Genomic DNA, 25,527 nt, shown 5'->3' on the forward strand with positions numbered 1-25,527 from the left:
TATTCCAGTCTTGCGGGGGGGGCAAGGGGGAACAAGAGAGAGACAGTCACTCGATCTCGGGGAGATGAGCTGTAACTCGGCCCAGGAAGAAGAGATGCGCGCAGTCAGGCTGAGCCAAGGAGAACCCCAGGCGCGCAACGGAGTTTCCATCGCCTGGGGGATTTTTTTTTTAATCTAGTATTTTTAAAGGGTTGGGTTGGGTGCGGAGGGGGGGGGCGGGCAGCTCCCCGGCTGCGGGGCCTCATTGCGCAGGAATTTGGGAGACGTGCGCTCACTGGCCCGGCGGTGTTCCTCGGGCGCCCTCCCGGCAGGCAGGCAGCGTGACAGTGGTAGGGGTCGCCGATCCGCCCTCGCCCAGCCGCTGAATCCCCCCCCCCGCTTGGGATCCGTCTCCCCAGCTGGGCCAGGGCCCTTTTATTTCCCTCTGCCGGTGGCGGATCGTGTGCGCGCACGCCCGGCCGCTTGGCGGCAATTCCGAGGCCAAATGCCAGCAGCGGATAAAGCTCGTCCTCGGAGGGGCGGTGGGCAAGCCCTCCGGGTGCACATCTGTCCATCATCTCCCAGCCGTGGCTTGGCTTGGCTAAGGCTGATGGGAGCTGCAGTCGGACCACATCTGGAGGGCTACACATTCCCAACCTCTGGCCCAACAGAGAACAGCCTCCGCCCTCGCCACCCCCCGGGTCACCCTCCAAGGCGTGGAGCTGAAAAAGGAGCGAGGGCCCTTGGCTTCCTCCGTCCTGTCCCCGAGGCGTCTCCCTCCTCGAGCCTTCTTTCTCCGTCGCTGGGGGAGAAGCGAGGTAGCGGCGGCGGGATCAGCGTCTGGCTGTGAGTCACCGTGTCTGGGTTCGGCCTGGAATTCCCAAACTCACCCCCTCCCCTCCCCAATCTTTCTTTGGTCTACGTGCTCAGATCCCTCCCCCTTCGCCAGCCCGTCCGTCTCTTCAGCTCCCATGAAAAGGAAAAGAGTTAGAATCCTACCAAGTTCTCACGCACGTACAGTAGTTGGGAATCGTTACATTTTTTTAAAAAAAAAAGCTACACTTCTTAAAAATGTAAATAAGAGCCAGTAAAATATAATGAATATAGGATTTGGGAGATCAGAGCTGAAATCTCCTCTGGGGCAAGGCAATTCCCGGAGTGGGGTGTGTGGCAGTGGTAAAACCACTCCTCAGATATTTCACAGACCGTGGAAACTCTGTCCGAGGGATCGTCAGAAAGGAGAACCGACTTGAGGGCCCATAATACACTCCCATGTTCCCTCAGCGGGCCTAGCCAGGTGTCGACCGGACAGTAATTCCCAAACTCTCCCTTGGGTTTGCGATCGAGGAGGGAAACATGCCACCTTTGAGTCCTTACTGGACTGCCTCTCCCATTACGCCTTACCAGTGGCTATGCTAGGGCTGATGGGAGCGGTAGTCCAGCTCCTGGAAGACATACACACACACCCCTCCCGCACTTTAGGGCCTCGTTTTTAGATCACCGTTTGATGCTTCCAACTGAGCCAGCCTTTAAAGCGCCTAGAATAAGCCTTACGCTGTTTGCTCCCCTGAGTCTGTTCGATTCAAAACAGGAGAAAGTTACTTTTCAGGATCACGGTCGCTTAAATCCTCCATGCAGAACGGAGCGGAGACCGTCCAAAGCAACTTCAGCGGTATACTGCCACTGAATGTGGAAGTTTGGTCTGGCTGTTAGGAATCAGAAATCGCTTTCCAGAATTTTTTCTTTCAAACCAGCCGTGCTCCACCACATCCTTTGGCATCCCTCGAGGTTATCCTGCCTACTGTCCCGTGGGGGTGTGGGTGTGGGGGGGGGGGCTGGAGGCGCCGGCAGCATTTTAGCGGCCCAGCCGCAAAGGTTTTCATTTAGAAGCACATTCTCTTTGATTCCAATGGGATTCACTTCCAAATTGATGTAAGCCGCCCAGAGACCTTTGGGTAGTGTGGGCGGCGTATAAGTTAAATAAATAAATTTCCCCGGCCATCCCGCTGAGCTGCGCAAGAGGGGCGCAGCCTGGAGGGACGCCCAGCTGTAGCCACGATAATTGGGGGGGGGCGTGGATTCCTTTCCGGGAAGATAGCCCAACTTGACCTATCTTCCTATTCATCCCTATGTTGCATTTGGGGAGGGGGGCTAGTTCTCCGCTGCCCCCGTCTCTAAACTTTGGCCCCGTCCTGAGGATTGGCCAGCCGCGCCTCGCTCAACTTTTCTTTCTTTCTTTCTTTCCTGCGCCCTCCCCTCCCTTCCTTCCCGCAGGATCCTGTGCCTTTAATCCCGAGCCCAGCCCACCTAGCGCCGGGGTCCCACCCACCGCAAGCCCGGCCGTTATAATGAGCGGCTCGCAAGCGCGACTCCATCAGGCCGCGGGAGCAGGAGGCATCGGGGGGAGCAGCATCGGCAGCAGCAGCAGCAACAACCCGGGGGAGGTCGCCGCGGAGATGCCGGCCACCGAGAAGGACCTGGCGGAGGACGCGCCCTGGAAGAAGATCCAGCAGAACACCTTCACCCGCTGGTGCAACGAGCACCTGAAGTGCGTCAACAAGCGCATCGCCAACTTGCAGACGGACTTGGGCGACGGGCTGCGCCTCATCGCGCTGCTCGAGGTGCTGAGCCAGAAGAAGATGGGGCGCAAGTACAACACGCGCCCCACCTTCCGCCAGATGCAGCTGGAGAACGTCTCGGTGGCGCTGGAGTTCCTGGAGCGGGAGAACATCAAGCTGGTCTCCATTGGTGAGTCTCGGGCGCCGAGAGGGGGGGGGCGGCGGCGGCTTTTCGCCACCCCCCTTTGGGGAAGGGGGTGCGCAAAGATGCGGGCAGGCGGGCGGGCAGGCAGATCCCGACAAGCGGGAGCTGCTTGCAGGAAATGGGGAGGGGAGGCTTTGGAGACCGCAGACCCCCCCCCTTGCTTCCCTGCAGTCATCTGGAACGGGACTCGGACGGGGAGGAGGGGGGGTCGCCTCGGGCTGCGCGAGGCCCAGACCGAGCTGAGAAGCCTGCCTTCGCCAGCCTTGGGACGAAAGTCGGGTGGGAGTTCAGCGAAGAAAGGGCGGGCGAGCTCCTTGGCCGGGGCCTGCCTGAGGGGTGGGCCCGGGGAGCGGGCGCCCCGCGGCATCGAGGCGTGGCGGGGAGGGTGCGAGGGCGGCTCCGGTTTCAGCCTTTTTGTCTGCAGCGAAAGCGACGGCGGCGCGTTGGGGGAGGTGGAAAGGCGGGGGGGGCGGGAGAGAGAGAGACAGAGAGACTCGGTTCCTCGGCCCCGCCTGCTCCTCTTCCTCCCCGACCCCCCGACTCTTTCTGGCCCAGCCCACCTCGAGGCGCTTTCGTACTGCGGAAAGGCCCGCCAACTCTCCTTTAACTCCGGGAGGGGAGGGCAGGGCAGGGCACCCAACGAGGCTCGGTTGGGACGGGCTACCGCCTCCCACCGAAGCTGGCCGCTTTCGGACGCTTATGAATGGGCGGGTCACTCGCGACGGCCGGCCGCTCACCCGCCCGCCCCGGCGGTCCGCGGAAAACTTCGCCAGCGCCTTTTCCTTCCTTCTTTCTTTCATTCTTTCCCTCCTTCCCTCCCTCCCTCTCTCTCTTCCTCTCCCCACACCCCCAAGGCGTCTGGTCAGCTGCCAGATGGCGAGCGGAGTTGCCGCGACTTTGTGGCAAAGCGAGAAAGGAAGGAGAGGGGCGGGGAATCGCTGCGGCTGAGCTGCTGGCTTCCAGGCCGATGGGTCCCGTGGCCGCTGGGACTGTCATTAAGCAATATCCGATTCCCTTCCGACCACAAACTGTGTGCCCTAGCCTGTCAGAGGGGCATGGCACCCCACGTTCAGGGATGCTGCCTGGGCTTAATCCAGGATATGCGAAAGCTGTGGTCTTCTCCAGATGCATTGGCCTGCAATTATCGTCCATCCCATGGCTAATGGCTGGGGAAGATGGGGATTGTAGTCTAATTCCTGTGGGGGGGTTATTACCACCTTATGGGGGAAACTGAAACCTTGTGGATTGAAATGAGGCCCTTGGCTATCCTGGTTCTTGGAGTAATCCAGCCTATGCAAGGGTTAGGGGAAAGTGGCTTTCCAGATGTTGATGCATTGTAGCTCTGGTAAGACTTCTAGCCAATATAACTATACTGCAGTATAATACAGTGGTTCTCAAACTGGGGTCCTCAGATGTTCTTGGACTGCAACTCCCAAAAGTCCTGGGTAGCACAGCAAGTGGCAAAAGTCACAGTTTGTAGGACATGATGGGAAGGGTACAATACAGAATCCAGAAAGATCTGAAGGGCCACCCATTTCTTCACCTCGGTGGAGAAAAGGAATTCCTACTAAATTAAAGAACATTTGTCTTTCCCATGAAAATGGGATAGATGGAAAACACTTGACAATATCTTAAAGTGCCTTTCCGAATTTAGTGTCATCCAGGGGTGTTGGCTATGACAAATGTCATCCAAAGCTGAATAGATGCTGGCTGCATGGGTGGGGGAATGATGGGTGTTGGAGTCTAAAACAAACAGATTGTGTGCCAGGTTACGGAAGATTAATCTGAAACAAATTTCACATTTTGCTTTAAAAATACATGTTAGTGAAGATAGCGAATACAGTATCTGTTGGATGCCCTCTGACATCTCACATGGCTTTTGCTGCCTAAGTCAACTAGGACTATCTTGGAAATTTTTTTATTTTTGGCAGTTGCACAGGTTCCATAGTTAAGTAGTTTGTATAGCATTTGTGATGATAGTTTTTATGGTATGGAACCCAGCAAAGAAAGCCTACCTGGTGTTTCTCCACCTTAGGAGACTCCTATATTTGGACAACTGATGATGGCTTTCAGTGCTAGGAAAAGGCCCTGCAGGACACCCACGTAGGAAGCGGTGTGGCTTTACTACTTAACTTGCTATATATTTGCCCTGCCTTTCCTCAGGTGATATGGCGTACATGGCTGCCCTCGTCCTTTTTATAATAATAATTTACATCTGCAGGACTAGAAGGGACCTTATGGAAAGCACCAGTCCATCCCCTGTCAAGGAGGCCCAGTGGGGAATTGAACTGCCAACCTCTGGCTCTGCAGCCGGAGGCCTAAACCACTGAGCTATTTATCTTTCCAACAGTCCTGTGAGGTGACTCAGGTTTTAGGAGAATGAAATGGACAAAGACCTTTAGTGAGTTTTATGGTCAAAGGAGGACCTGAACCCTCATCTCCCAAGTTCTGGCCCAGCATTTTAACCACTTCCCCCACAAAGCCCTGGTGGAGTAAGAAAGTGAAATTCCACTCTGGTTGTAATGACCCAACCTCTGCTGTCGTCTAGCAGCGCTATCCTTTGAGCAACATTGAATTTTATCATTAATTCTTCAAAACTAAACTAGTTCATTTGTGTACGTGTTTCTGCCTTTGCATGGGCCTCCCTGAGCTACAACGAACCAGCTACAACGCCCATGCTCCTTCAACCTCCGTATCCTTGCTGTTGGCTTGGAATGAGGCCCCAAGATTCTGTTCTGAGGGTGAAGTGACTCTCAATGTGGTTGTAGCACTTTTGTCTTTAGCGGGCACCTGCCCTGAGGTCCCAGGAGAAGGCAGGTGGCACAGATCCTCCCCCCCCCCCACTTCCATGAACAGCATCTTTTGTCTAATGTACAGTTGGGGGGGGAATGGGCAGCCTTCCAGTTGTTGCTGGACTCCACTGTGTACCAAGGTCAACCACTGGCCGTACTGTCTGTACCTGCAGGGCTGCTGGTTCCGCAGTCCTTGCCGATTGCCGAGAGGAGCCTGGGAACAGGGCACCACCATAGCTCCTGCAAACTTCAAAACCCCTAGAGCAGTGGCTCCCAATCTTGGGCTTCCAGATGTTCTGGGACTCTTTAAGTCCTGCCCCAGCACAGCTAGTGGTGAAGAGCTTCTGGGAGTTTTAATCCAAGAACATCTGGGGACTCAAGGTTGGAGGAGCCAGAGCCCTAAGCCATGCCGTTTAATATCAAGTAGAGTTATCTCTGCCTTTGACCTACTGTTCATCCCCAAAGCAGCAGCATTAGGATTTCTGGGAGCTGTAGTCCAAGAACATCAGGGGACCTGAGGTTGGCAGCCACTGGAATAGGATAAACATGGAACATGTTAATGGAGAAACATCCAAAGTGGCTTGAAATTCCAGTTACTCCATTGCTGGTTGTAAAAAAAAAAAGCATGGGAACAGATAGCTTTCATGGAAAATGTGTGATCAGCCTAACTGCTGATGTAGGATGATGAGTTTTATAGTCAGCAATATTGGGAAGGTCGCATTCCCTCCACCCTGCTACCTTATGATGTTGTCTGCTACTTGTTCACAATCGGCTAGCTGAACTACCTGCTGGGACCGTAGGGTAAATGGTGATTCTCCTTGGAGGTCTTCTCTTGTCACAGAGACCTGTGATTACTTGATATCATGCTCCATCATTGATGGATTGCCTTCTCAAGCAGGTTGTTATCGCGAAGCAAGCACTCGCCATGATAGGGAAGGACTGCTTTGCATCTTTAGAGAGGGGCAATGTAGGCTAGGGGCAAAGGTTGCCAGTTGCAGGCCAGGTAGCAGTGTGGTGGTGTGATCAGGATAGGTGATTTGGGGGGGGGGAATGCCTAAGCAGGTACCACTATTTCTCCCTCCCTAACCCTCACCCCTACCAAGGATCTGTGGCTCTAGAGCGTTCTGCAGATGAAAAAGGTTCCCTATAGATGGAGGCTCCTGGGCTGGAAAAGATAATGAAAGATAGGAATCCAGCCTTGCTCTTTGATGCTGTGAGTCACTGGGCCTCAGACGCTGACACAGACCAGACCAGGCCTGGCTGTGATTGCTGAGAAGTGGAGACTCACAAAGGGGGAAGGGGGGGGGGAGAGGAAGGGGGAATGAGCCATGCCTGCGGGCGATCAGTCAGTAGTCCAGGTCTGGTAAGGTAGCTGGAGGCAGGGCGAGGGGACACAAAGAAGCAGCAAGCCCTGCATTCCAAGAGGAAGATGGTGTGTGTGTGTGAGTGAGTAAGAGAGATAGAGAGAGAATCCATCCTGCCCTCAGAATGATGGGTTGTGTCTTTGCTCTTTCTCTCCCTCCACAGTTTTGGGTGGGCTATGGAGCCCATCCCTCCTTCTCTCAGAGCAGCTGGAGCAGGATGTAGCAGAGGGGAGGGGGGTGGCAGGCGGGAAAGGCTTGGGGGGGGAGATTGGTGGGGGTGGCTGAACTTGGCATGTGGAAGGGATGTTCTTCTCCCCTCCTCCTGGAAGGAGGATCCAGCTGGGATGGAGGAGCCGCTGCCTGCTGGCCACTCCTTATAAGGCTAAAAAATGCTGGAGCGGGGCTGGGTGGGCGGTGCAGGGCCTGGTGGGGAAGTGGCTGGGATGGCTGGTCTTCTCTTCTCCTCTTTCCCCACCCCTCAGAAAAAGTGGCGGGGAAGGCATGGAGTGCCTACTCTTGTTGGGAAGGGAGGCCAGATCTGCTTGGGATCTCCCCAAACGAATGCTCTGTGCTTCTGCCTGGGCGTGTGTGTGTGTGTGTGCAAACATGCATCCGTGTACAAGAAGCCGATGGGAAGGGCTTCCCTTCTGGGCTTTTCTCATACTCTGTGTGGGCCGTAGGATGAATGCCTCCGGGCTGGTGAATCTCACCTGTGAACTCCCTTGGGTGCTGGCTGTTGGGCACGGGTGCCTCTCCGTCCTCGTGCCCTCTCCCAGCAGTGCTGATTCGGCTGTTCCGTTTCCCATTCAATAGTGCTGAGTGTTTCTCTCTCTTTCTCTGGCTTCCAAACCGGCCAGAGGTAGCAGGCGCTGCAGCCTGTGTCATTTGCATCCCACACAGAGCGATGTGCTCTGTGGATGTGGAGGGTGAGATTTAGATTGGGGAGGGAGGGAGGGAGGGAGGGAGGGAGGGAGGGCAGGCGGGCTGAAATATCTGCTGTCCGGAGCAAAGTGGCTTCTGTTGTGTTGGCAGCTGCGTGTAACTAGGCAACGTCCCGCTGATCTGCAATAGAGAAAAGAGTGATTTCTGGAGGTGGCAGCCTTCCCCAACCTGTTTTCCTCTAGATGGGTTAATGTACAACTCACCCATAGAGAGGGTGCTATAATGCGCCTAGGACTAAGGGTTGCATTCTGGCCGCAATCTGGGGCACCAGGGTGAGGAAGACTGGACTTTTTGGTACTACTTCCATTGAGTGGGAAATCGAGGCAATCTGTGCTGGATCCAGGCACGTGCAAGTCCCCCCCCCCACACACACACACACCACGAACCCTATCTTTTAAGAATAGAGGAAAGGGCTTTATATTGAATTAGGCCCTTGGTCTGTCTAGCCAAGTATTATCCAGCTTGGTCTGGCCACATCTCCGAGCAAGGCGTCTTTCTTAGGCCAAGCTGGAGACTGATTCCAAGCCTATCCAGATGCAAAGCGTGTGCTCTGCTACTCCGGGGTGGCCCTTGCCTCATCAATTGGGTGTGTATGAGTGAGAGAGGAAGGATTGCAGTCCAACATCTGGAGAGCCTCCTGCTCCCAACCTCTGCTGCAGAGTAGCCCATTCCTCTCAGGTGTGTTGGCCTACCCCACCGTTCTCCGCACGACAGGGGATGGTGAGTGTTTCGTGTTTCGGCTGAAGATGTTGGAAGTGTGCCAGGTCGGGGATGGCTCTGTTCTGAATACTCCCTCCCACAACCAGGTTGACTGTATCTCCTGGAAGGTGAAGGATGATGAGGCCAAGTGCGTGTTTTACCACAGGCGATTCCATGATTGTGGCCATGCCTTTTGTCCCCACCACCTCCACTTCTTGAAGGCCAGAAGGATACAGGATAAAGCGTGACCTCAGGCTTTGCTCAGATGGCGTGAGGAATCGCATGTGAGAATTCAGTTGTACCTGACTGGCCCTGCTTTTTAGATTTAGAGGAAAGCTGCTTAAGATTTTTGGGAGCTAGGATGAAAAATTAACATGCAGGTTACATTTAGCTGCAGCATCAATTCCTCCAAGAGACCGTATTGGCAAAAAAGTCAAGGCACGGAATTCATTCTCCACTTTCCAGAATCCTGTCACGTTAATGCACATGAACACTTCTTTGGCCAGACTCCCACTCCCCCACCTTTTAATTTTTCTATAATGTTGGCTTTAAGCATGTAGAAAAGATTGTGCTCCTTTGTGCAGTCTTAACAGACTGTTTTTCATAGTAGTCTCTTTAAAACTTTTATTCCTAATTCTTCCTGCAACAGATTTCCTTCAGTTTTTCCCCCTTTCAGGAGGCAATGCCTAAACAGACAACGACTAAATCAGCCTTCCTCAAGCCCAGCACCCTTCAGAAGATTCAGCCTACAACTCCCATAATGCACCATCAAGGCTCATACGGATTCCTGCTATCTGTATTTTTGCTGAAACATGCCCTATCTGGAAAACTCTGAAAAGGGTCACTGTATGTCTGAATTGACTTGGTGGCACAGAATTATTATTATAAAGGTTTGGGGGACAGAACAGAATTTTGCCCACATACCAGAATTATGCATATTAGTTAGCAAAATAAGCACTTGGAGAAGTTACTTTTCTTGAATAACAACATGGTCATGTTGTGTTGGGGATTTCTGGAAGCAAAACTGAAAAAGTAACATTTCTAAGCTGAGAACTAGCCTGGATGTTTTCAGCTTACTGCTTTCATACAGTTTTGAAAAACAAATTGATTGGTAGAAGTCTGGGACGGTATCACCGGTGTACTGTGGGATCTGTGTCGGTGTGTGTAAACAAAGTTGCAGGGCAGCAAGAATCTGCATAAAGTTAGAATAAATACAGGGATGGGATTATTGAGAAGCAGATCTAACAAAGCAGTAATGCATGCTTCTTTTTTTTAAAAAAGCAACTCTTAGTTGGATTGCTATTTACTTCATGCAATGAACTAGACTTCATCCAGATGTCTATTTAGTTCCGCATGGCTGTGCTTACACAGACTGCTAAACCAGAAATCTTAAGGATCCTGGCTTCAAACTGGTTCACTTTGCTTTACGTCTTCTGCCACCAGCATTTGATAGTTTCTCCAGTCATGAGCAGCTAAAACAGAGGTGGGCAAAATGTGGTCCTCCAGATATGGCAGGATTCTAGCTCCCATCAGCCATCAAAATATCCAGTAAAAAGAATAGGGATGTTGTGGTAGTGCAGCAACTTCTGAAGGGTTGCCATTTCTACATCCCTGAAATGAATTACTCAGGAGCTTAGCAGGGTGGAAAAGCTTAGCATTCTGGTCTCCAGCTTGTTTAACAAACCTGGATTGAGATGCAGATATCAGCCCCAGAACCTCTGGAGAAACAATAAGCCAGAAGTTCTGGTATTGGTATGGCCATACACGTCTCTCTGTTCTCTGTCTTCCTACTGGATGGCTGCAAATTCCACTGGCCCCCAATCAACATGAGCGGTGATGGTGTATGATGGGAGTTGTAGGCTGAAGCATTTGAAGAGTGCCAGCTAGAGATGGAATATTCATATTTGTATCCTGAGTAATTTGAACATCAGCAGGACAGGTGCCTGGGGAAACTGGATCCTCCCCCAGAACTGGACAGTCCACTTACCACTCACTGTGTGAAATATGTGGCCAGCATTGTTCTCATCGTGCTAGTCACTGAAGTGGCCCAGCTGGGTCTTCCCTGCCTCCCTGCACTGCCGGCCACTCTGTTGAGGAAGTAGGATGACAAGTCAGTTTCCTTGCTCAGCTGCAGAGTGGTCAGCTGGGCAGGAAGGTGAGGAAGCACCAGCTGGGCTGCTTCTGCAGTTGGTGCGACAGGAACTATGCAGGCAGTGTGAACCGCATGGCAAGTGGTAAGTGGCCCAACCAATTCTAGGGGGAGGGTCTGGTTTTCCCAGGCACCTCTGGTGGCTATATTTGTATTAGTCTCTAGCGCTGGCTTGAGGAAGGTTGGTTTAGCCATTTATTCTGGCAGGAGGTGTTAATATCAGACTTTCTTCATTAGGGCACTCACTCATGAAAGGTAAGCTTGTATTCTAGAGAATTTTAGCTGAACATTTTATGCAGCAGTTGCTGTGGTGGGTATGCAATGATGCCTGATGGATTGGCAGTCGGAAAGTGGGAACTGACTTCTAGGGAATACAAAACACTTTCAGATAACTTATTTTAAGCCACAATGGGGAAAAAAAGCACATCATAATCATCCACAGGAACAAAAGCCCTGTCTTATAATATTGTTTTGTCTGCCACTGTTGTTATAATAATCACTTAATAGATGCTATCTAAAAGTGGAAGCCGATAAAACTAAGAAACCAAAATAAAAAGCTTAGGGAAATTTTAGAAACACCTGTAATATTCCTGAGTATGTTGTCCCAAGGCAAGTGTTCAGCATTTGCAGCACCAGCTCTGCCGAGGCCCAGGATCCCTGTCTGCCATTCATCTGATAACAATGGACTGGGGACATCCTGTTTGCAGTGACTTCAATGGACTTGGGTTGGTAAGCTAGCTGCAGCTCTTGAAGTATCCTTCTCCAGGACCAAATGCACCTCTGGAAATTCTTCCTGGTGTTTTATCTGTGATGGCTCATTTAGAGTTTCAAAAATCTATTGTTTGTTTGTTTTACTACAGCTTACTGAGTCTTCCATTCGGAATATGCCATCTTTGTAAAGGGCTTCTGGGAGATGTAGTCCACAGGGTAATTTCCACAAATTTTGAGCTAATTCACATGTCCAGAAATGATGGTGTGGCCTCCCTCCCAGGAACTTCAAGATGAAATGTCTGGTCTTTTCCTGAGAGAGGAAGAGATTGCTCCAAACTCACTCTTCTAAGTCTGTGAAGATTCTCAATCATTCAGGTGTGGTTATCTGGAAGCTGAGTCATGGCAACTGGACTTCTTTTTTGTTAGGTTGAAATGTTTTGCTACTCATCCAAGCAGCTTCCTCAGTCACCCTTATAAGCTTCATGGCAGAGGGAAGTTGAGTGATCATTCTAGTGCAGATGCATCCATGTCATCTTGTACTATCCTACGGGTCTTTGATGGTTTATTGGGGCTGGTGTTAATAACCAGCGGTTTAATCTGGCATGAGGCTGCCCTTAATTCCTACTGTGGTGTCATCTAAGTTGAACTTCCCCTTACGTCCTAGCTGTGATGCCATGCCTAACATCCATGTCTCCAAGGGAGCTGCAGTAGTTGAGACCCTGGGAGAATAAGCAACCAGGTTTATGGACAGTGATTATGTAACAAGGACGTCTAAGGCAGATTTGCCATTTGGGATGGGACAATTCAGATGGAATACCCTTGGCTGTAACGGGGATAATTGTTGGAATCCTGTTGGTTTTTTATGCTGGTGTAAGTGCAGTGATGTAAATTGTCATGAGTTAGCAAGTCACTGCTTGTATTTCACCTTGTGCACCAAGTCTTTCCACTGGCCTGTGATGAGAAATGCAAGTGACAAATTTGTTAACAAGCAGCAATTTGCTCCTGCAGTTTGCAAGATTGCATTTGCACCAGCCTAAATAACCAATATGATTTTGGTTGGTACGTCAGAGGCTCTGTCCTATGTACCTGACAACATGTCTATGGCTTGTTGCTGGCCCGTTTGGGGCCATTTCCAGTCATTTCCTGTGCAGGCTGACAAGTAAGAGCAGGTTTCTCACTTAGCAAACAGTTGAGCAGCATGTTGCTTGTGCAGTATTGATACTACCTTTCTTATTATTCCAAATGAAAGAGGAGTTTGTTTGCCTTCCTGCTAAGTAAGAGCTGAAAATTCAGGCCAAGAGGCTCCTGACTTGAGAGGAGAAGTGGAGTGGGAGGCCAGGGCTGTATGCCTGCCTGCATCGCCAAGGGAAAAGAGGAAAGACTTTTTGTTAGGCAGGCCGGGATGTGCCCACTTAATCCTGACTTGTGTTCCTCCGTCACTTTCAGACAGCAAAGCTATTGTCGATGGTAACCTGAAGCTGATCCTGGGCCTGATCTGGACGCTGATCTTGCACTACTCCATCTCAATGCCCATGTGGGATGAGGAAGATGATGAAGAGGCCAAGAAGCAAACTCCCAAACAGCGACTGCTGGGCTGGATTCAAAATAAATTGCCGGAGTTGCCGATCACAAACTTCAGCAAGGACTGGCAGAGCGGCCGGGCGCTTGGGGCCCTCGTCGACAGCTGCGCCCCAGGTAGAGACAGACCCATCGTCTTGTTTTATAAGCTGGGAAAGCTTTATGTCCATCATAACAAGGCTAGTTCCTCTTCGGAGCCTCACTAACTCAGTGGTTGAAGAAAATCCCCACCAGCAGGATGGCCACTTTTTGGAAGCTGTACCCATTTCCAGGCTCTGCTTTGCTGGGCTTTGTTTAGAGCTCAGAGTTTGTATTTGTTGAGTCTCATCTGCCTACCTGTCCCAGATCTACCCGCTCAGGTGCAAAGGGCTTGGAAACAAAGATCAAGGTGGCTGTGAGGGCCATATGGATTTATCTCTTGTTCAAACTGGGCTGAGCTCACCCTGCTTTCACATATAAGCCTCCCCGTTTAGACAGGGAAAGTGATTTTATTTCTGTGAAACCTTTGGGAATCAGAACTCTTGCTGATTTACTGTGATGACGGATTCATCAACCTTTGGATCCTTATCTACATTTTTGTACCTCCCTCATGTAAAGTCACCCACTGTGAAATTAGGGAGAAAGTGGAGTGGCAAGCGTTTAAATGAGCTTGAGGATTAAGTGGGAGAGAAAGCTTTGTGGAGGGAAGAGAGCAACGAGGAAATGGCTGGATTTGAGGAAGAGATACTTGGGCAGATATAGCTTGGAGCTGAATGAGGAAATGTTTCTTCTGCCTGCAGCTGATGAGTTAACAAGACCTCTCTCCAAACAGGTCTGTGCCCTGACTGGGATTCGTGGGATGCTAGCAAACCTGTCAACAATGCTCGGGAAGCGATGCAACAAGCTGATGATTGGTTGGGCATCCCACAGGTAAGCAGTGAATACTTGGTTTGTGCAGTACACAGAAATCTGCATCGAATTGTCTCATGGCTACTCCTGGAGCAAACTCTTGCTCCTGCTTTAAACCATGGGAAAAAGAACAGTGTATGGCACAGAGTGTTGAAATGTTGGCTTCCTCTGGACCAATTAATCTGGTTACTCTTCCAAATTCTAGAAATTGTAGGCCACTTCTGCATTTGGGGGCTAAAACACTTTCCCAAGACCTTTTCCCTGAGACTCCTGTTCAGCTTTGCCTTCCAGCCAAATACTTGAAGCTGATGTACAAAATCTCTTTGTAGCCTTAAGGACTGGAAGCTTATTCTTAAAAAAGCAAAGCCGAGTTTCAGAAACGATTGTTCGCCTTATTCTTTTCACATCTGTCACCCAAGTGTGGTGTTCATTCTCTACACCTGCTCCTCTATAAGCTGCTCATCTTCTTCCCTCTGTAGGTGATCACTCCTGAAGAGATTGTGGATCCCAACGTGGATGAGCATTCGGTTATGACGTACCTCTCCCAGTTCCCGAAAGCCAAGCTAAAGCCAGGAGCCCCCCTTAGGCCCAAACTGAACCCCAAGAAAGCCAGGGCTTATGGACCAGGTGAGTCCAAGAACAGAAGATAAAGCCCTGTCACCTTGCCTATATGCGGAGGCAACAGAGATGGTTATGGGATTAGGGACAGGCCCTAGAAGAGGGGTCCGCCAGCAAGGGCATTTGCCCCTGGCCTTACCTCATGGGGGGGGTGCTTCACCTCAGCCAAGGGGAACACTTTGTTGTTTTTTTTAAAGATTGCAAGCCATGCTTTATGGTAAAATACTTTTTAAAAAATCCTGCCCCACCCCCAAGCGATGAGGGGGTTTCGCAACGTGAAATGGCCTGGGCCTCCTCTGAGCTCTAGAGGGGTCTGATTAAGGGACTGCCACAGCAGGAGGTGGACGGGTGTGTGGGTGTGTCTGCGATGGATCTTCTTGATCAAGGTCTCTGTCCTAGAAGAGGCTAGCCCTAATCAGCAGAGCCAGTGGCCCAATATCCTTTAAGGCACTGTCCTCCGCCCACGCTGCAGCAAGTAATCTTTCAGATGTAGGCAGATGGAGCCTAGAAGGGTTTGCTCGAGACCCATTCATTACGTTGGGTCGCTTAAGGTGATTTTGTTTTTTAGTCCTGCATCTTCTGGCCATCTGTCTACGGAGGCCTTTGGTGTTAGCAGCTCAAGAGGGCCTGGGCCGTGGAGTTCACCTCTGCCTCTGGTATTTCAGGTATTGAGCCCACGGGAAATATGGTGAAGAAGAAGGCGGAGTTCACAGTAGAAACCATCAGCGCTGGCCAAGGGGAAGTGCTGGTCTATGTAGAGGATCCTGCTGGGCATCGTGAAGAAGTGAGTAGGCTGGGGAGGATGGTGCAAGAGGCATCAGGTCAGGGGCTGTTTTAAGATGGGGCGAGTTGAGGGGCATCTCATAGTAAGATGTCAGTCACTAAGCAAAGCGGTGCATCGGTTAGAGAGTACAGGGCTGGCAGATCCAGATTCGTGTTGCTGTTAAGCCGTAGAATTTGTTGCTGGTACCTAGTATGCAGTGGTTGACAATGTGACTCAGACTCCGGAGTCCTGGGTTTGATTCTTCACTTGGCCGTGGATAATATTATTATTATTATTATTATTATTATTATTATTATTATTATTATTATTATTATTATTATTATTATTATTATTATTATTATTATTATTATTATTATTTATTTATTTATTTATTTATTTATTTATTTATTTATTTATTTATTTATATATATATATATATATATATATATCCCGCCTATCTAGTCGTGGTGGACTACTCTAGGCGGCCAAAGGAGGGGTAGCCCTGGTAAAACCACTTCTTAGTTCTCTCACTTGCCTTGAAAACCCTACGATGGTTCTCGTAAGTCAGTTCTGACCAGGCAGCATTTAATGTGCTCAACTTTGGGGTCCAGTTACTCTCTTTCAGCTGACCTACCTCATAGGGTTGTTGAGAACATAAAGTAGGGAAGGGTAGAGCTTGAAAAGCAGCCATAAATTTACTGTAAGAAAGGTGGGATACAGATATTAGTTGATAAACAGTAGTTTTTAAATTCTTGCATTCTTTTTCCTAGGCGAAAGTTGTTGCCAACAATGACAAGAATCGAACCTTCTCAGTGTGGTATGTGCCAAAGGTGACAGGTGTCCACAAGGTAAGAGGCTTCACACAGTGCAGAGGATTGGAGAAGGACTCCAGGAACTGGCACATTGGCCTTAAGATCAGGATTCCTGGGTGACTCCCTCCCTCCCTTCCTTTTTTTCACTCCAGGTGACGGTGCTGTTTGCCGGGCAGCACATTGCCAAAAGCCCCTTTGAGGTGAATGTGGACAAATCGCACGGGGATGCCAGCAAAGTCACGGCTCAGGGCCCTGGCCTGGAACCCGTGGGCAACATTGCCAACAAGACTACCTACTTTGAGATCTTCACTGCTGGTAAGTGGAAGGAGCACAGATCCTGTGTCGGAGGAGCTGCGATGTCCTGTCAGATAGAAACCCTGAGAGGAAGCATACCAGCTGTAGGGGTTTTTGACAAAAGTGGCTTTTCTCAAGGACGGTCAACGACTTGCCCCTTCAGGTCTTCTTGAACTTGGCTCTCATCATCTTTCACCACTGACTGGGCTCATGGGACTTGCAGTCAGACAATCTCCAGTTCCTCAGCCCTGCTCTAGAGTATGAAGACTTAATGCAATGAGTAATTTTAATTCTGAAGAACCTCCAGGATCGCCACCACTTTACCTCAGTTTTGATAGAGTGGTGGTGATACTGGAGGTTCTAACATCACAAGACTGGTGTATGTTTCTAGTTCTCAGACTTTCAGGCTTGTCTCTGGAAGGGAGGGGTTTTGCTTAGCAGACCGAGCTTTCTGTTTCCTGACAGTAATGATCACTTAAGCAGCACTTCAGTGCTTTCAGTGTTTTATTCAGGATTCCTGAAAAGACTGCAGAAAATACCTAGAGGAAAATAGCTATGAATAGGTAACTGCTCAGAGGTGAGGTGACAGTAAATTTGGAACTGCTGTCTTGTTGCATGTGCAAGTGTGTGGTTTCCCAGGTATCAAGTGCAGCTGAAATTGCAGCTGTGTGGCTCTCCTGTCTGACTACAACTCCCATCAGTCTTCATGCGACAGTACATCTGACTACAGCTCCCACCAGTTTGAGCGAGAATGGCCAATAAGGATGGATGACAGGGGTTGTAGCCTAAGAACACCTGGAAGATTACATGTTCCTCTACCCCTGTAAAATGTCCATATTTTTATTGGACAATGGTTTTTTGTACCAAATAAAGTATTACCACAATCGGGGCTTTGGAGGACATGGTTTCTCCTAGTGGTAGAGGCTGATTGTTCACGTGCATAAGGCCCTGGGGATTCCAAGCTGCCCTGCAAGCTCTTTATTGAACTTGGCAGGGTAAAAAAAAAACTAAACAATGATGCAGAGTACACAACAGTACTTGGACAAGATCAGTCATCCCTGCTCATCCAAGAACGCTCACCACCTAGAAACTGGTTTTCTGGCTTTCATCTGTCTTGAAGCTCTGTGCTTGTCTTCCTTCGGGCGACAGGCTTGCTTCCTTATTCCAATAGCCGTTGGCAAACAATTGCTCTCTTGTCTCAGGGTTGCCTTTTATATACATAACTGGGAGCTGAACAGCCTCCTTTTGAGTCAGAGGCTGAAGACGGAGTCGCCTTCAAAGCAGGTTGCTGCCTCAGCAGTCTGTCCAGTTCGCTCGTGGCGGCGTCTTCCCAAGCATGAACGTCTCTTGCTAAATCCCAGCTGAAGCCTGCCTGGCGCTAAGTAGAGCATAACATTGTATTCCACAAAACATCTATCAAAGAGGTCTCCCACTGCCATTTCACTGCTTTTAGAAATAGGTCTGCATGACTCATGAGTTTGATCAAGGTTTGAAGCCCAAGTATGCAGAGTTGAGAAAAGAGATTTCACCGTGCAGTTGTTTAAAAGCAACTGCAAATTGGAAGAGGTTGAGGCTATTTTTGGGAAATAACTATGAAGGACTTTGATACATACATGCATTGGATGAACCTGCTTATTTAAAGGGTGCAAATTAACGCTGGATACCAGGTGGGAGTCTGTGATGGCCAGGCAAGGCACAGTCATCGCATTTGATCGTCGTGCCTCCAACTTAATCCTCCTTTCCCGTTTAGGTGCTGGGGTTGGGGAAATCGAGGTCATCATCCAAGACCCAACTGGCAAGAAAGGGACAGTCGAGCAACAGCTAGAAGACAAAGGCAACAGCACGTACCGCTGCACCTATAAGCCCACTCTGGAGGGCACGTACACCATCTACATCACCTTTGGTGGCATCCCCATCCCCCGCAGCCCCTTTACGGTCACCGTGGGCCAGGGTGAGTCTCCTGCCGTGCATTGGGCTTGTTGGTGAGCTGTCTTCGTCCTTTGCGCTGTTGCCTCTGCTTGGTTTTCCACTTTGTGGTTGGGAGTGCTCTGTTCTGTGCTAACCTCTGCCCTCTCCTCTCTGCCTACTTCCTCCTGTCCTGGGCCAGCTCTCCTCTGCTCTCTGCTCTCTTCTCTGAAGAGCCATCTCCTTGGATCTCTGCTGATACTCATCTCCTCCCAGCTGCTCGGCGCCTGGACCCAGGGCCAATGGTATTTCTCTCTTTGGGTCTGGGCAGGGTGATGTGTGGCAGGGGCGCAGGGGCAGTTTTATCTTTGCGGGAGCAGCCTGTTGGCTTAAAATTTCTCCCATCCCCTTTTGTAACGAGCGGGGGTGGGGTGGGGAGACTAATAGAAAGCCTGACATGTTGATCATGGCCAAGAACCTACCAGTCAGAAATAATGGATTTGCCTCTGGTTCTAGAAGGAGAAGATGTTGCGTTCTGCTCACTCTCTGTCTCCCCTCTCTTTCTCTCTCTTCCTCTTGTAGCCTGCAATCCCAATGCTTGCCGAGCGGTGGGCCGAGGTCTGCAACCCAAGGGGGTCCGGGTGAAGGAGACGGCAGATTTCAAGGTCTACACAAAAGGAGCTGGCAGCGGGGAACTGAAGGTTACAGTGAAAGGCCCAAGTAAGTCACGAGCGAGGGTGTGCCCGCGAAGGTTTCCCCATGAATTATGTTTGTTGACTGGACTGGCACATAACTAGAAGCCTTACTGTTAGCATTTCTGTTTTCTGGCTGGTATATGTGGTTTAATCGGCTCTGCTTTTACAGGAGGAGAGAGAGAGGTGTGTTTTGTTCGCATTCTTTTAAAATGATTTTATATCTGGTTCTGCTTTTGATCCGATTGTTACTGCTTTATTGGTGAATTGATTGTCCACTGTCTGACGTTCTTCTGTTTTGTGATGTTTGTAAGGCATCTGGACTGCTATTTGTAGTAGAAAAGTGTGGCAGAAATGCAGTTCGTATTTGTATTCATCAATGATGATGACAAACGCACTCTTAATATGCCCTGGGAGGGCTTCACAGGCAGAACCCTGGCTTTTGGGTGCCAGTTTCAATGAGCAAGGCTCGGACAGTTCTTGGGGTCTTCTGCTTTGCTGCTACCCTCGGCCTTGAATCCTTTCACCCTGCCTAGTGGCCGAGTGAGCCTTGGCACTGCTAGTGACATCGGGCCAATAGGTGCCTGCTCACAAAGAGGGAAGTGCAAGATACCTCTTTCTATAAACACACAGAACTAACGTGATTGATCACTGAGGTCTTTAGTTCCATGGAACCGGTGTATTCTTGGGAAATACAGGACCTGCCGGGCCTAATATATTTTAAAATGGTTGACCGGAGATGGGCCAGCAACACAAGAATGAGGGTGTGTAATGCTGTTAACATACTGAAGACTAAGCAGGTTTTAGTGTATTCCATTCCTGGATGGAGAGAGATTAGTAAGGGGAGAATTTGTACTGTAAGCAATGCACAGTTTCCAGAGAATGAGGTGAAAGGGCTTAAAATGAAGCGGCTGCATGTCGGCGGCAAATTGTTAACATCAACATCTCCTCCTTCCCTTCACCCTTAAGGTACAAATACACTAAATTTTAGAAACCCTTCCAAGACTTGGTTGCTGTTGAGCTCCATTGTTTGCCTGGGGACTCTTAAAATTCTTGGGTCTTGCGGCAGGAAGTGCCTGTGTCATTGGCCTATCGGAGTGGCGCATCTTGGTATTTGTACTTTGGTTTGTGAGTCAAGGAAATGGAGCAGTCAATTACTTTTAAGGAATAATTGTGGTAGAGAAGGAGAGGGTAGAATTGCAGGGTGTCTCTTAATAGCAAACAGAACCACAAGTTGCTTGGGGGGGGGGGGAAGAGAGCATATTATGGGTCTTGTCTAGGCTGGAAGTAGAGGCTTGTGCAATACAAAGGTATGTGAGTGATGGAGAGGCTGCCTCTGTCAGTCATAACCCTGGGTTCAAACCACAAGCATTCAAAGCAGGGTTGGGCAGCCAGGCCTGAGGCAGACTTCTGTTGGAGCCAAAGGGACATGATCTCTCCCATTTGGGAGATAAAAATCTCAAGAATGTGTCTGTATTTTATTTTCTCTCCATCTTGCAAAGAACCCAAAGGTGCACAGGGTTGTCTTTGGGGAATGTTGTGACATCCGGAATTCTTGGATTTCCAGATAACAAGCTGGGCTTGAACTGGCTGTGGCTATGTCTCTCTCTGGGATCTGATCAGTCTCGGTCTCTTTATGGGCCTGAATTGCAGCCATTGGGAGGCTGCAATCTTTCAGAAATGCAATAGATTAAAGCAAGTGAATACCTCTCCGCTGTGGAGGGGAAAATGAGGTTTTGCCTGCCAGCCCCCAACTTCTGGCCAAAGCCATTTGGTTGTTTGAGGCAAAGGACAGGGTGCTCCTCTCTCCACACACGATAGTTGACCAGGCTGACAGTTGATTACTTCAGCAATGAAGGTGGCAGAGATTCTCTCTGCACCCTGAGGTCACAGATCTTGTAAAAGAGCCCCGGACTGCTTCTGTGGCAACTGCAGCTCTGTTTCTAATGGAAGGAAACAGGTGAGGGGTGCAGCAGGTATAGTCAGGAGGTTGCTCCTACTGCTCCCTAGCGTCTGTTGCTTGAGTCAGCGGCTTCAATTTGCCTCGTGGTAAGGCCCGCTCTGTTCCCAGAGCCAGGATGATAGCGGTCGTATCCCAGTGACAGGCTTGTCACAAGCATCAGCACTTGCATTTTTCGCATGTATGCTTTGCCCTTCTTTCAAAGTGGCATCTTGTAAGAGTTAGTGTCATTTTATACTTAACTCTGAAGAGAACTGCAGAGAACTGTATTTTCGGCTAAAAGGCTGCCTCAAGGCCACTTGACAAGCTTTGTAGCTGGGTGAGGTTTTGAACTCGGGCTCCTCTGGTGGCAAGTGCCAGACTTGTTCCTCCACGGTGCACAAAAGCCAATGACATTTTCCACAAGACAGGAACATATGTGAGAATCTTCAGTGGTAAATGACTGCCTAGCAAGTACATGGAGGCGGCTGTTCTGGGTGCTAGTGGTGCTGCTCTTCCCCCTTCATCAGCATTCATGGAAGACTCTCCTTGTCCCGAGTCAGAGCTCTTCCCTGTTGCCTGAGGTGAAGCAACAAACCATACCCCCCTGCTCCTGCCCTGTGAAAATAAACCGTGTTTGAGAGAGTTCAAAATATTTGTGTTTTTCTGCTTGATAAAGGGAGAACACCCCAGAAGCACTTCCTCTTTCTCCTTTTTCCTTGCCAGTAAAACTGCAATTATAAACAAAAATGTGAAATCACTGCCCTTTTCATTACAATCCAAACTAGCAGCCTAGGGTGGTGTTGGTTGTCTCTGTTTTGATGGTAGGTCTGGCTGTGTTCAACCACTGTGAACTCTCTCTCTCTTTCTCCCTCCCTCCACAGAAGGGCTAGAGGAACGTGTCAAGCAGAAGGACATGGGTGACGGTGTGTATGGCTTCGAGTACTTCCCCACTGTGCCTGGCAACTACACAGTCACCATTACTTGGGGTGGGCAGCACATCCCCCGCAGGTGAGTCAGAGAGAACGGTGATGTGGGAAAGCTGGGCACGAGTGGGATGATGGAGAGACCTCTGCCAGTAGGGAAGAGGTGGGGGCAGGAGGCCGCTGAGGTTGAAGGCAGCGTTATGGTCGAGGGGGATGCCCTGAAGCCCTCCCTGTTGTTCAGCTTGACAATTCTGATTACAGGCTGCTCGTTTCATCTTGCTTGAGAATATTTTGTACAAGGCCCTAAAGAAAGCATGTTTAATCAACTTGTGGAATTAAAATATGTGACGCAAAGACCTTCACAAACAGTGAAGAAATGACTTGCCATTGATCCCAAATCAACCAGAAAGTTAGGGGTAATGGCTTGCTGAGTAAGAAAGACCTTTTCTGCCAACATTTCTTACCTTTTCTGATTGCTCCAAGAACAAGTGTGCTCATACATCCTTTTGAAGCTGAGTTAGATGACGGATGGGCACTTCATCAGTAGAACTGGCGGGTGGTGGTGGTGGCAAGCAGCAACACACACACCCCAACACATCTAAGAGGCGCAACTGCACGAAACAGAGGAGGCAATGATACTTGTATGGAGGTTCATTCTTAAAATAGTGGCTTTGGAGGTGGCATGTGTTTGTTTAGTGTTGAGGACTTGGGGTCTGATTGTGAAAACACACTGCTGATCAAGCATGTAACGCAGCCTTCTTGCACCACATCTCGATGGTGGGAGTGGCTGTGGGTCTTATTTCTGAAACAATTAGTTGCATAGTTGGAGTGCATGCGATCAGTAAGTTGTGGGTGGTGGTCAGTCTCTTACTCACAGCTTGGAGAAGTTACTTTTTTGGGAACTGCAGATCCTCAGTAGCATCGACAGTATGCTGGCTGGAGGAATTCTGGGAACTGCAGTACAAAAAATGAGCTTTCCCAAGCTTGATGCTTCCCATAGGCACTTCGATGACCCTCAGCATACATTTCTCTTTTTTTTTCACTTATCAGCCCATTTGAGGTGAAAGTGGGAACAGAATGCACAAACCAAAAAGTCCGAGCCTGGGGGCCGGGCTTGGAAGGAGGCGTTGTGGGCAAGTCAGCTGATTTTGTGGTGGAGGCCATCGGAGATGACGCTGGCATGCTAGGTAAGAGGGGAAGCTGGAAGAGGATGATCTAATGTGGGCCTTGCATTCATTGGAGCAGCTTTTGAGTGTTCGCAGTCAAAAGGCAGATCAGGGTTCCAATCTGGAATCAAACTCAAGGACCCGCGTTCCCCGTCTGGGTTTCCTCTCGGATTTAGCCCTGAATCTGGATATCAGATTAAGGCAAAAACCTGGAGTACATTTGCACATCTTTATGCCAACTTTGTCCGTCCTTGAAGATGTTGTATCTGGTCACAGTGCTCCTTACATTAAAATACTTTTGGTTTGGGTTCCCTGTAACACCCTTTAAATGGAAGTCCCTTTGAAAAGTATTCAGGAACTTCATTTGGGCCAGACTGCTATGTTCTGATCTAGTTACAGCAATTTGTGACTCTCTTGTTACAACAACAACTTATTTTTACCTACCAGTCTTTGTCCAGGCACAATTCAAGGCACTGATTATGACCTATAAAGCCCCCTATGAATCAGAACTAAAGTGTTCTCCTCTTGGAGTCTGCCTGGGTGTTGAGATCATTGGGGATGGTCATATATGTATCTCGCTGCCATTTGAGGCATGTTTGATGAGTCCACAAGAGAGTGACCTCTCAGTCTCCTAGGCTTGAGAGAGGAAGACCCATTCTTTCTACTAACAAGCAAAGATGGTCTTGTTCTAGCCATTGGCATCTATGCTGTGGTGATCCTGAACAGGTTTTAATTCATGAATGTTCCTGCTTTCTTTCTGCTGACATTGTTTTTTTTCCCCAATTTAAATAAAACAAGCAAGTCCTCTTAAGATTTTGGCACTTGTTTCTCATACTGGTATTAGCATGTCTCCAAGCATAGCTGCTTTTCTCTAAAACAGCGTTGTATGCATTTCTCATACTGGTCTGTTCTTCCCTCCACCCCCTGCAGGCTTCTCAGTGGAGGGTCCCTCACAGGCCAAGATAGAGTGTGATGACAAAGGTGATGGCTCTTGTGACGTCCGCTATTGGCCCCAGGAGCCTGGTGAATATGCAGTCCATGTGCTGTGCAACGGGGAAGACATCAAGCTTAGCCCGTTCATGGCAGAAATCAAAGCTGCTCCCAAGGACTTCCACCCGGAGAAGGTAAGGGGGTCACATGCTGGAGCGCTGGGTGGGGCCAAACGTTATGGTTACAAATAGCACATCAACAGAAGTTGAAGGCATTTTACTGTTCTGTAAGTGGCATTTCAGCTGTGCTTTGTGTCTAAGCAATCATAACATGCAAAGGAAGCCTCTGTTTACTTTGCAGTGACCAATCACTAAACAAGCAAGCTCATCTGCAAGCTACATGATGTGTGAAAAGCATATGTTATGACTAGAGATGGGGGTATTCATATAGGAATACGAATATCCCCGCACAGGTGGAAATAACGAGGGTCCGGACCCATGGGGCCAGACTGTCCACTCACGGTTTTGCCGCTGCTGCTGGCTCCGCAGAGCCTTCCTATTTCACCATTGTCCGCAGTCAATTACAGTGGGGTCTTGACTTGAGAACTTAATCCGTATTGGAAGGCGGTTCTCAAGTCAAAAAGTCTGTAAGTCAAGTCTCCATTGACCTACAGTGCATTGAAAACCGATTAATCCCGTAACAGGCCGTTTTTGTTCCATTTTGGTTTTTTTCTGGTCTGTAAGTCAAATCTCAGTCTGCAAGTCAAACCTAAATTTTGCGGCCAGAGAAGTCTGTAACTCAAAAAGTCTGTAAGTCAAGCCGTCTGTAAGTCAAGGGTCCACTGTACCCAGTCCTGGCAAGAGGTGGGATGACAAGCCTCTCTGCTAGGTTGGAGAGTGGCTAATCCCTTTTGGAGAATGGTGGCAGTGGTGAAATCGTGAGTGGACAGTCCAGCCCCATGGGGCCAGACCCTCGTTATTTCCACCTGTGCGGGGACATTCATATTCGTATACAAATACCGCATCTCTAGTTATGACTAGATGGCTTTCCTCACTGAAGGAATTCCTGCTTCTAATAGTTTGCTATCTACATCGTATAATTTGAATGTAAAGCTTTCCTTTGTATTGCAACCTTGCTTCTTTCATGTATCTTCAGGAGGAGGACAGGATTAAGAACCAGTAAATGTTTGGTCCAGTGGGACATGAGAGCCAGTGTGGTTTAGTGACTTGATTATCAGACTAGGATTCAGGAGACCTGGGTTCAGATTGTGTGCAATCATGTCTTGAATAACTCACATCAAAAAAAATCTGATTAAGGTTGCTATAAGTTAGAAGCAACTTGACAACACATAGTATGAACAGCTGTTTGGTCCGTGTTTGTCTTTTCAAAGTGACCTGTCAAGGTTGTGTCTATACACAAGGTATAAAGCTACTGCTTATTACTGATGTGTTTGCTTTCTTGGAGAACTGGTAGGTCTAAGGTCTCACTGTTCCAAAGAAACCAACGAGTCACAAAAGTCTCATGGCTGAGGAGTAGTTGAATGAGGTCTAGAGAGGAGACCAGCAGTGGTAGGCCTTAATGCCACTTGTCATGGTCCTATTGGCTATCAAACCTTGA

At 49.3% G+C, this 25,527-nt stretch overlaps 1 protein-coding gene across 7 annotated transcripts in view; it reads left to right on the forward strand.

The window, feature by feature from the left end:
- The window catches only part of FLNA (filamin A), a 93,509-nt gene that overhangs the window by 16,422 nt on the left and 51,560 nt on the right, over positions 1–25,527 (forward strand). For all 7 annotated transcript variants that reach the window (XM_072991436.2, XM_072991439.2, XM_020792955.3 and 4 more), the window contains exons 2-13: positions 2,254–2,727; positions 12,846–13,094; positions 13,789–13,886; positions 14,345–14,492; positions 15,149–15,267; positions 16,017–16,094; positions 16,211–16,373; positions 18,103–18,303; positions 18,840–18,977; positions 21,773–21,899; positions 22,865–23,001; positions 23,911–24,104. In XM_072991436.2, coding sequence (XP_072847537.2) covers positions 2,328–2,727; positions 12,846–13,094; positions 13,789–13,886; positions 14,345–14,492; positions 15,149–15,267; positions 16,017–16,094; positions 16,211–16,373; positions 18,103–18,303; positions 18,840–18,977; positions 21,773–21,899; positions 22,865–23,001; positions 23,911–24,104 — 2,052 coding nt within the window. In that variant the 5' untranslated portion in view covers positions 2,254–2,327. The remainder of the gene's footprint in view (positions 1–2,253; positions 2,728–12,845; positions 13,095–13,788; positions 13,887–14,344; positions 14,493–15,148; positions 15,268–16,016; positions 16,095–16,210; positions 16,374–18,102; positions 18,304–18,839; positions 18,978–21,772; positions 21,900–22,864; positions 23,002–23,910; positions 24,105–25,527) is intronic.

Source organism: Pogona vitticeps, chromosome 2, assembly GCF_051106095.1.
Source record: "Pogona vitticeps strain Pit_001003342236 chromosome 2, PviZW2.1, whole genome shotgun sequence".
NCBI classification, from domain to species: domain Eukaryota; kingdom Metazoa; phylum Chordata; class Lepidosauria; order Squamata; family Agamidae; genus Pogona; species Pogona vitticeps.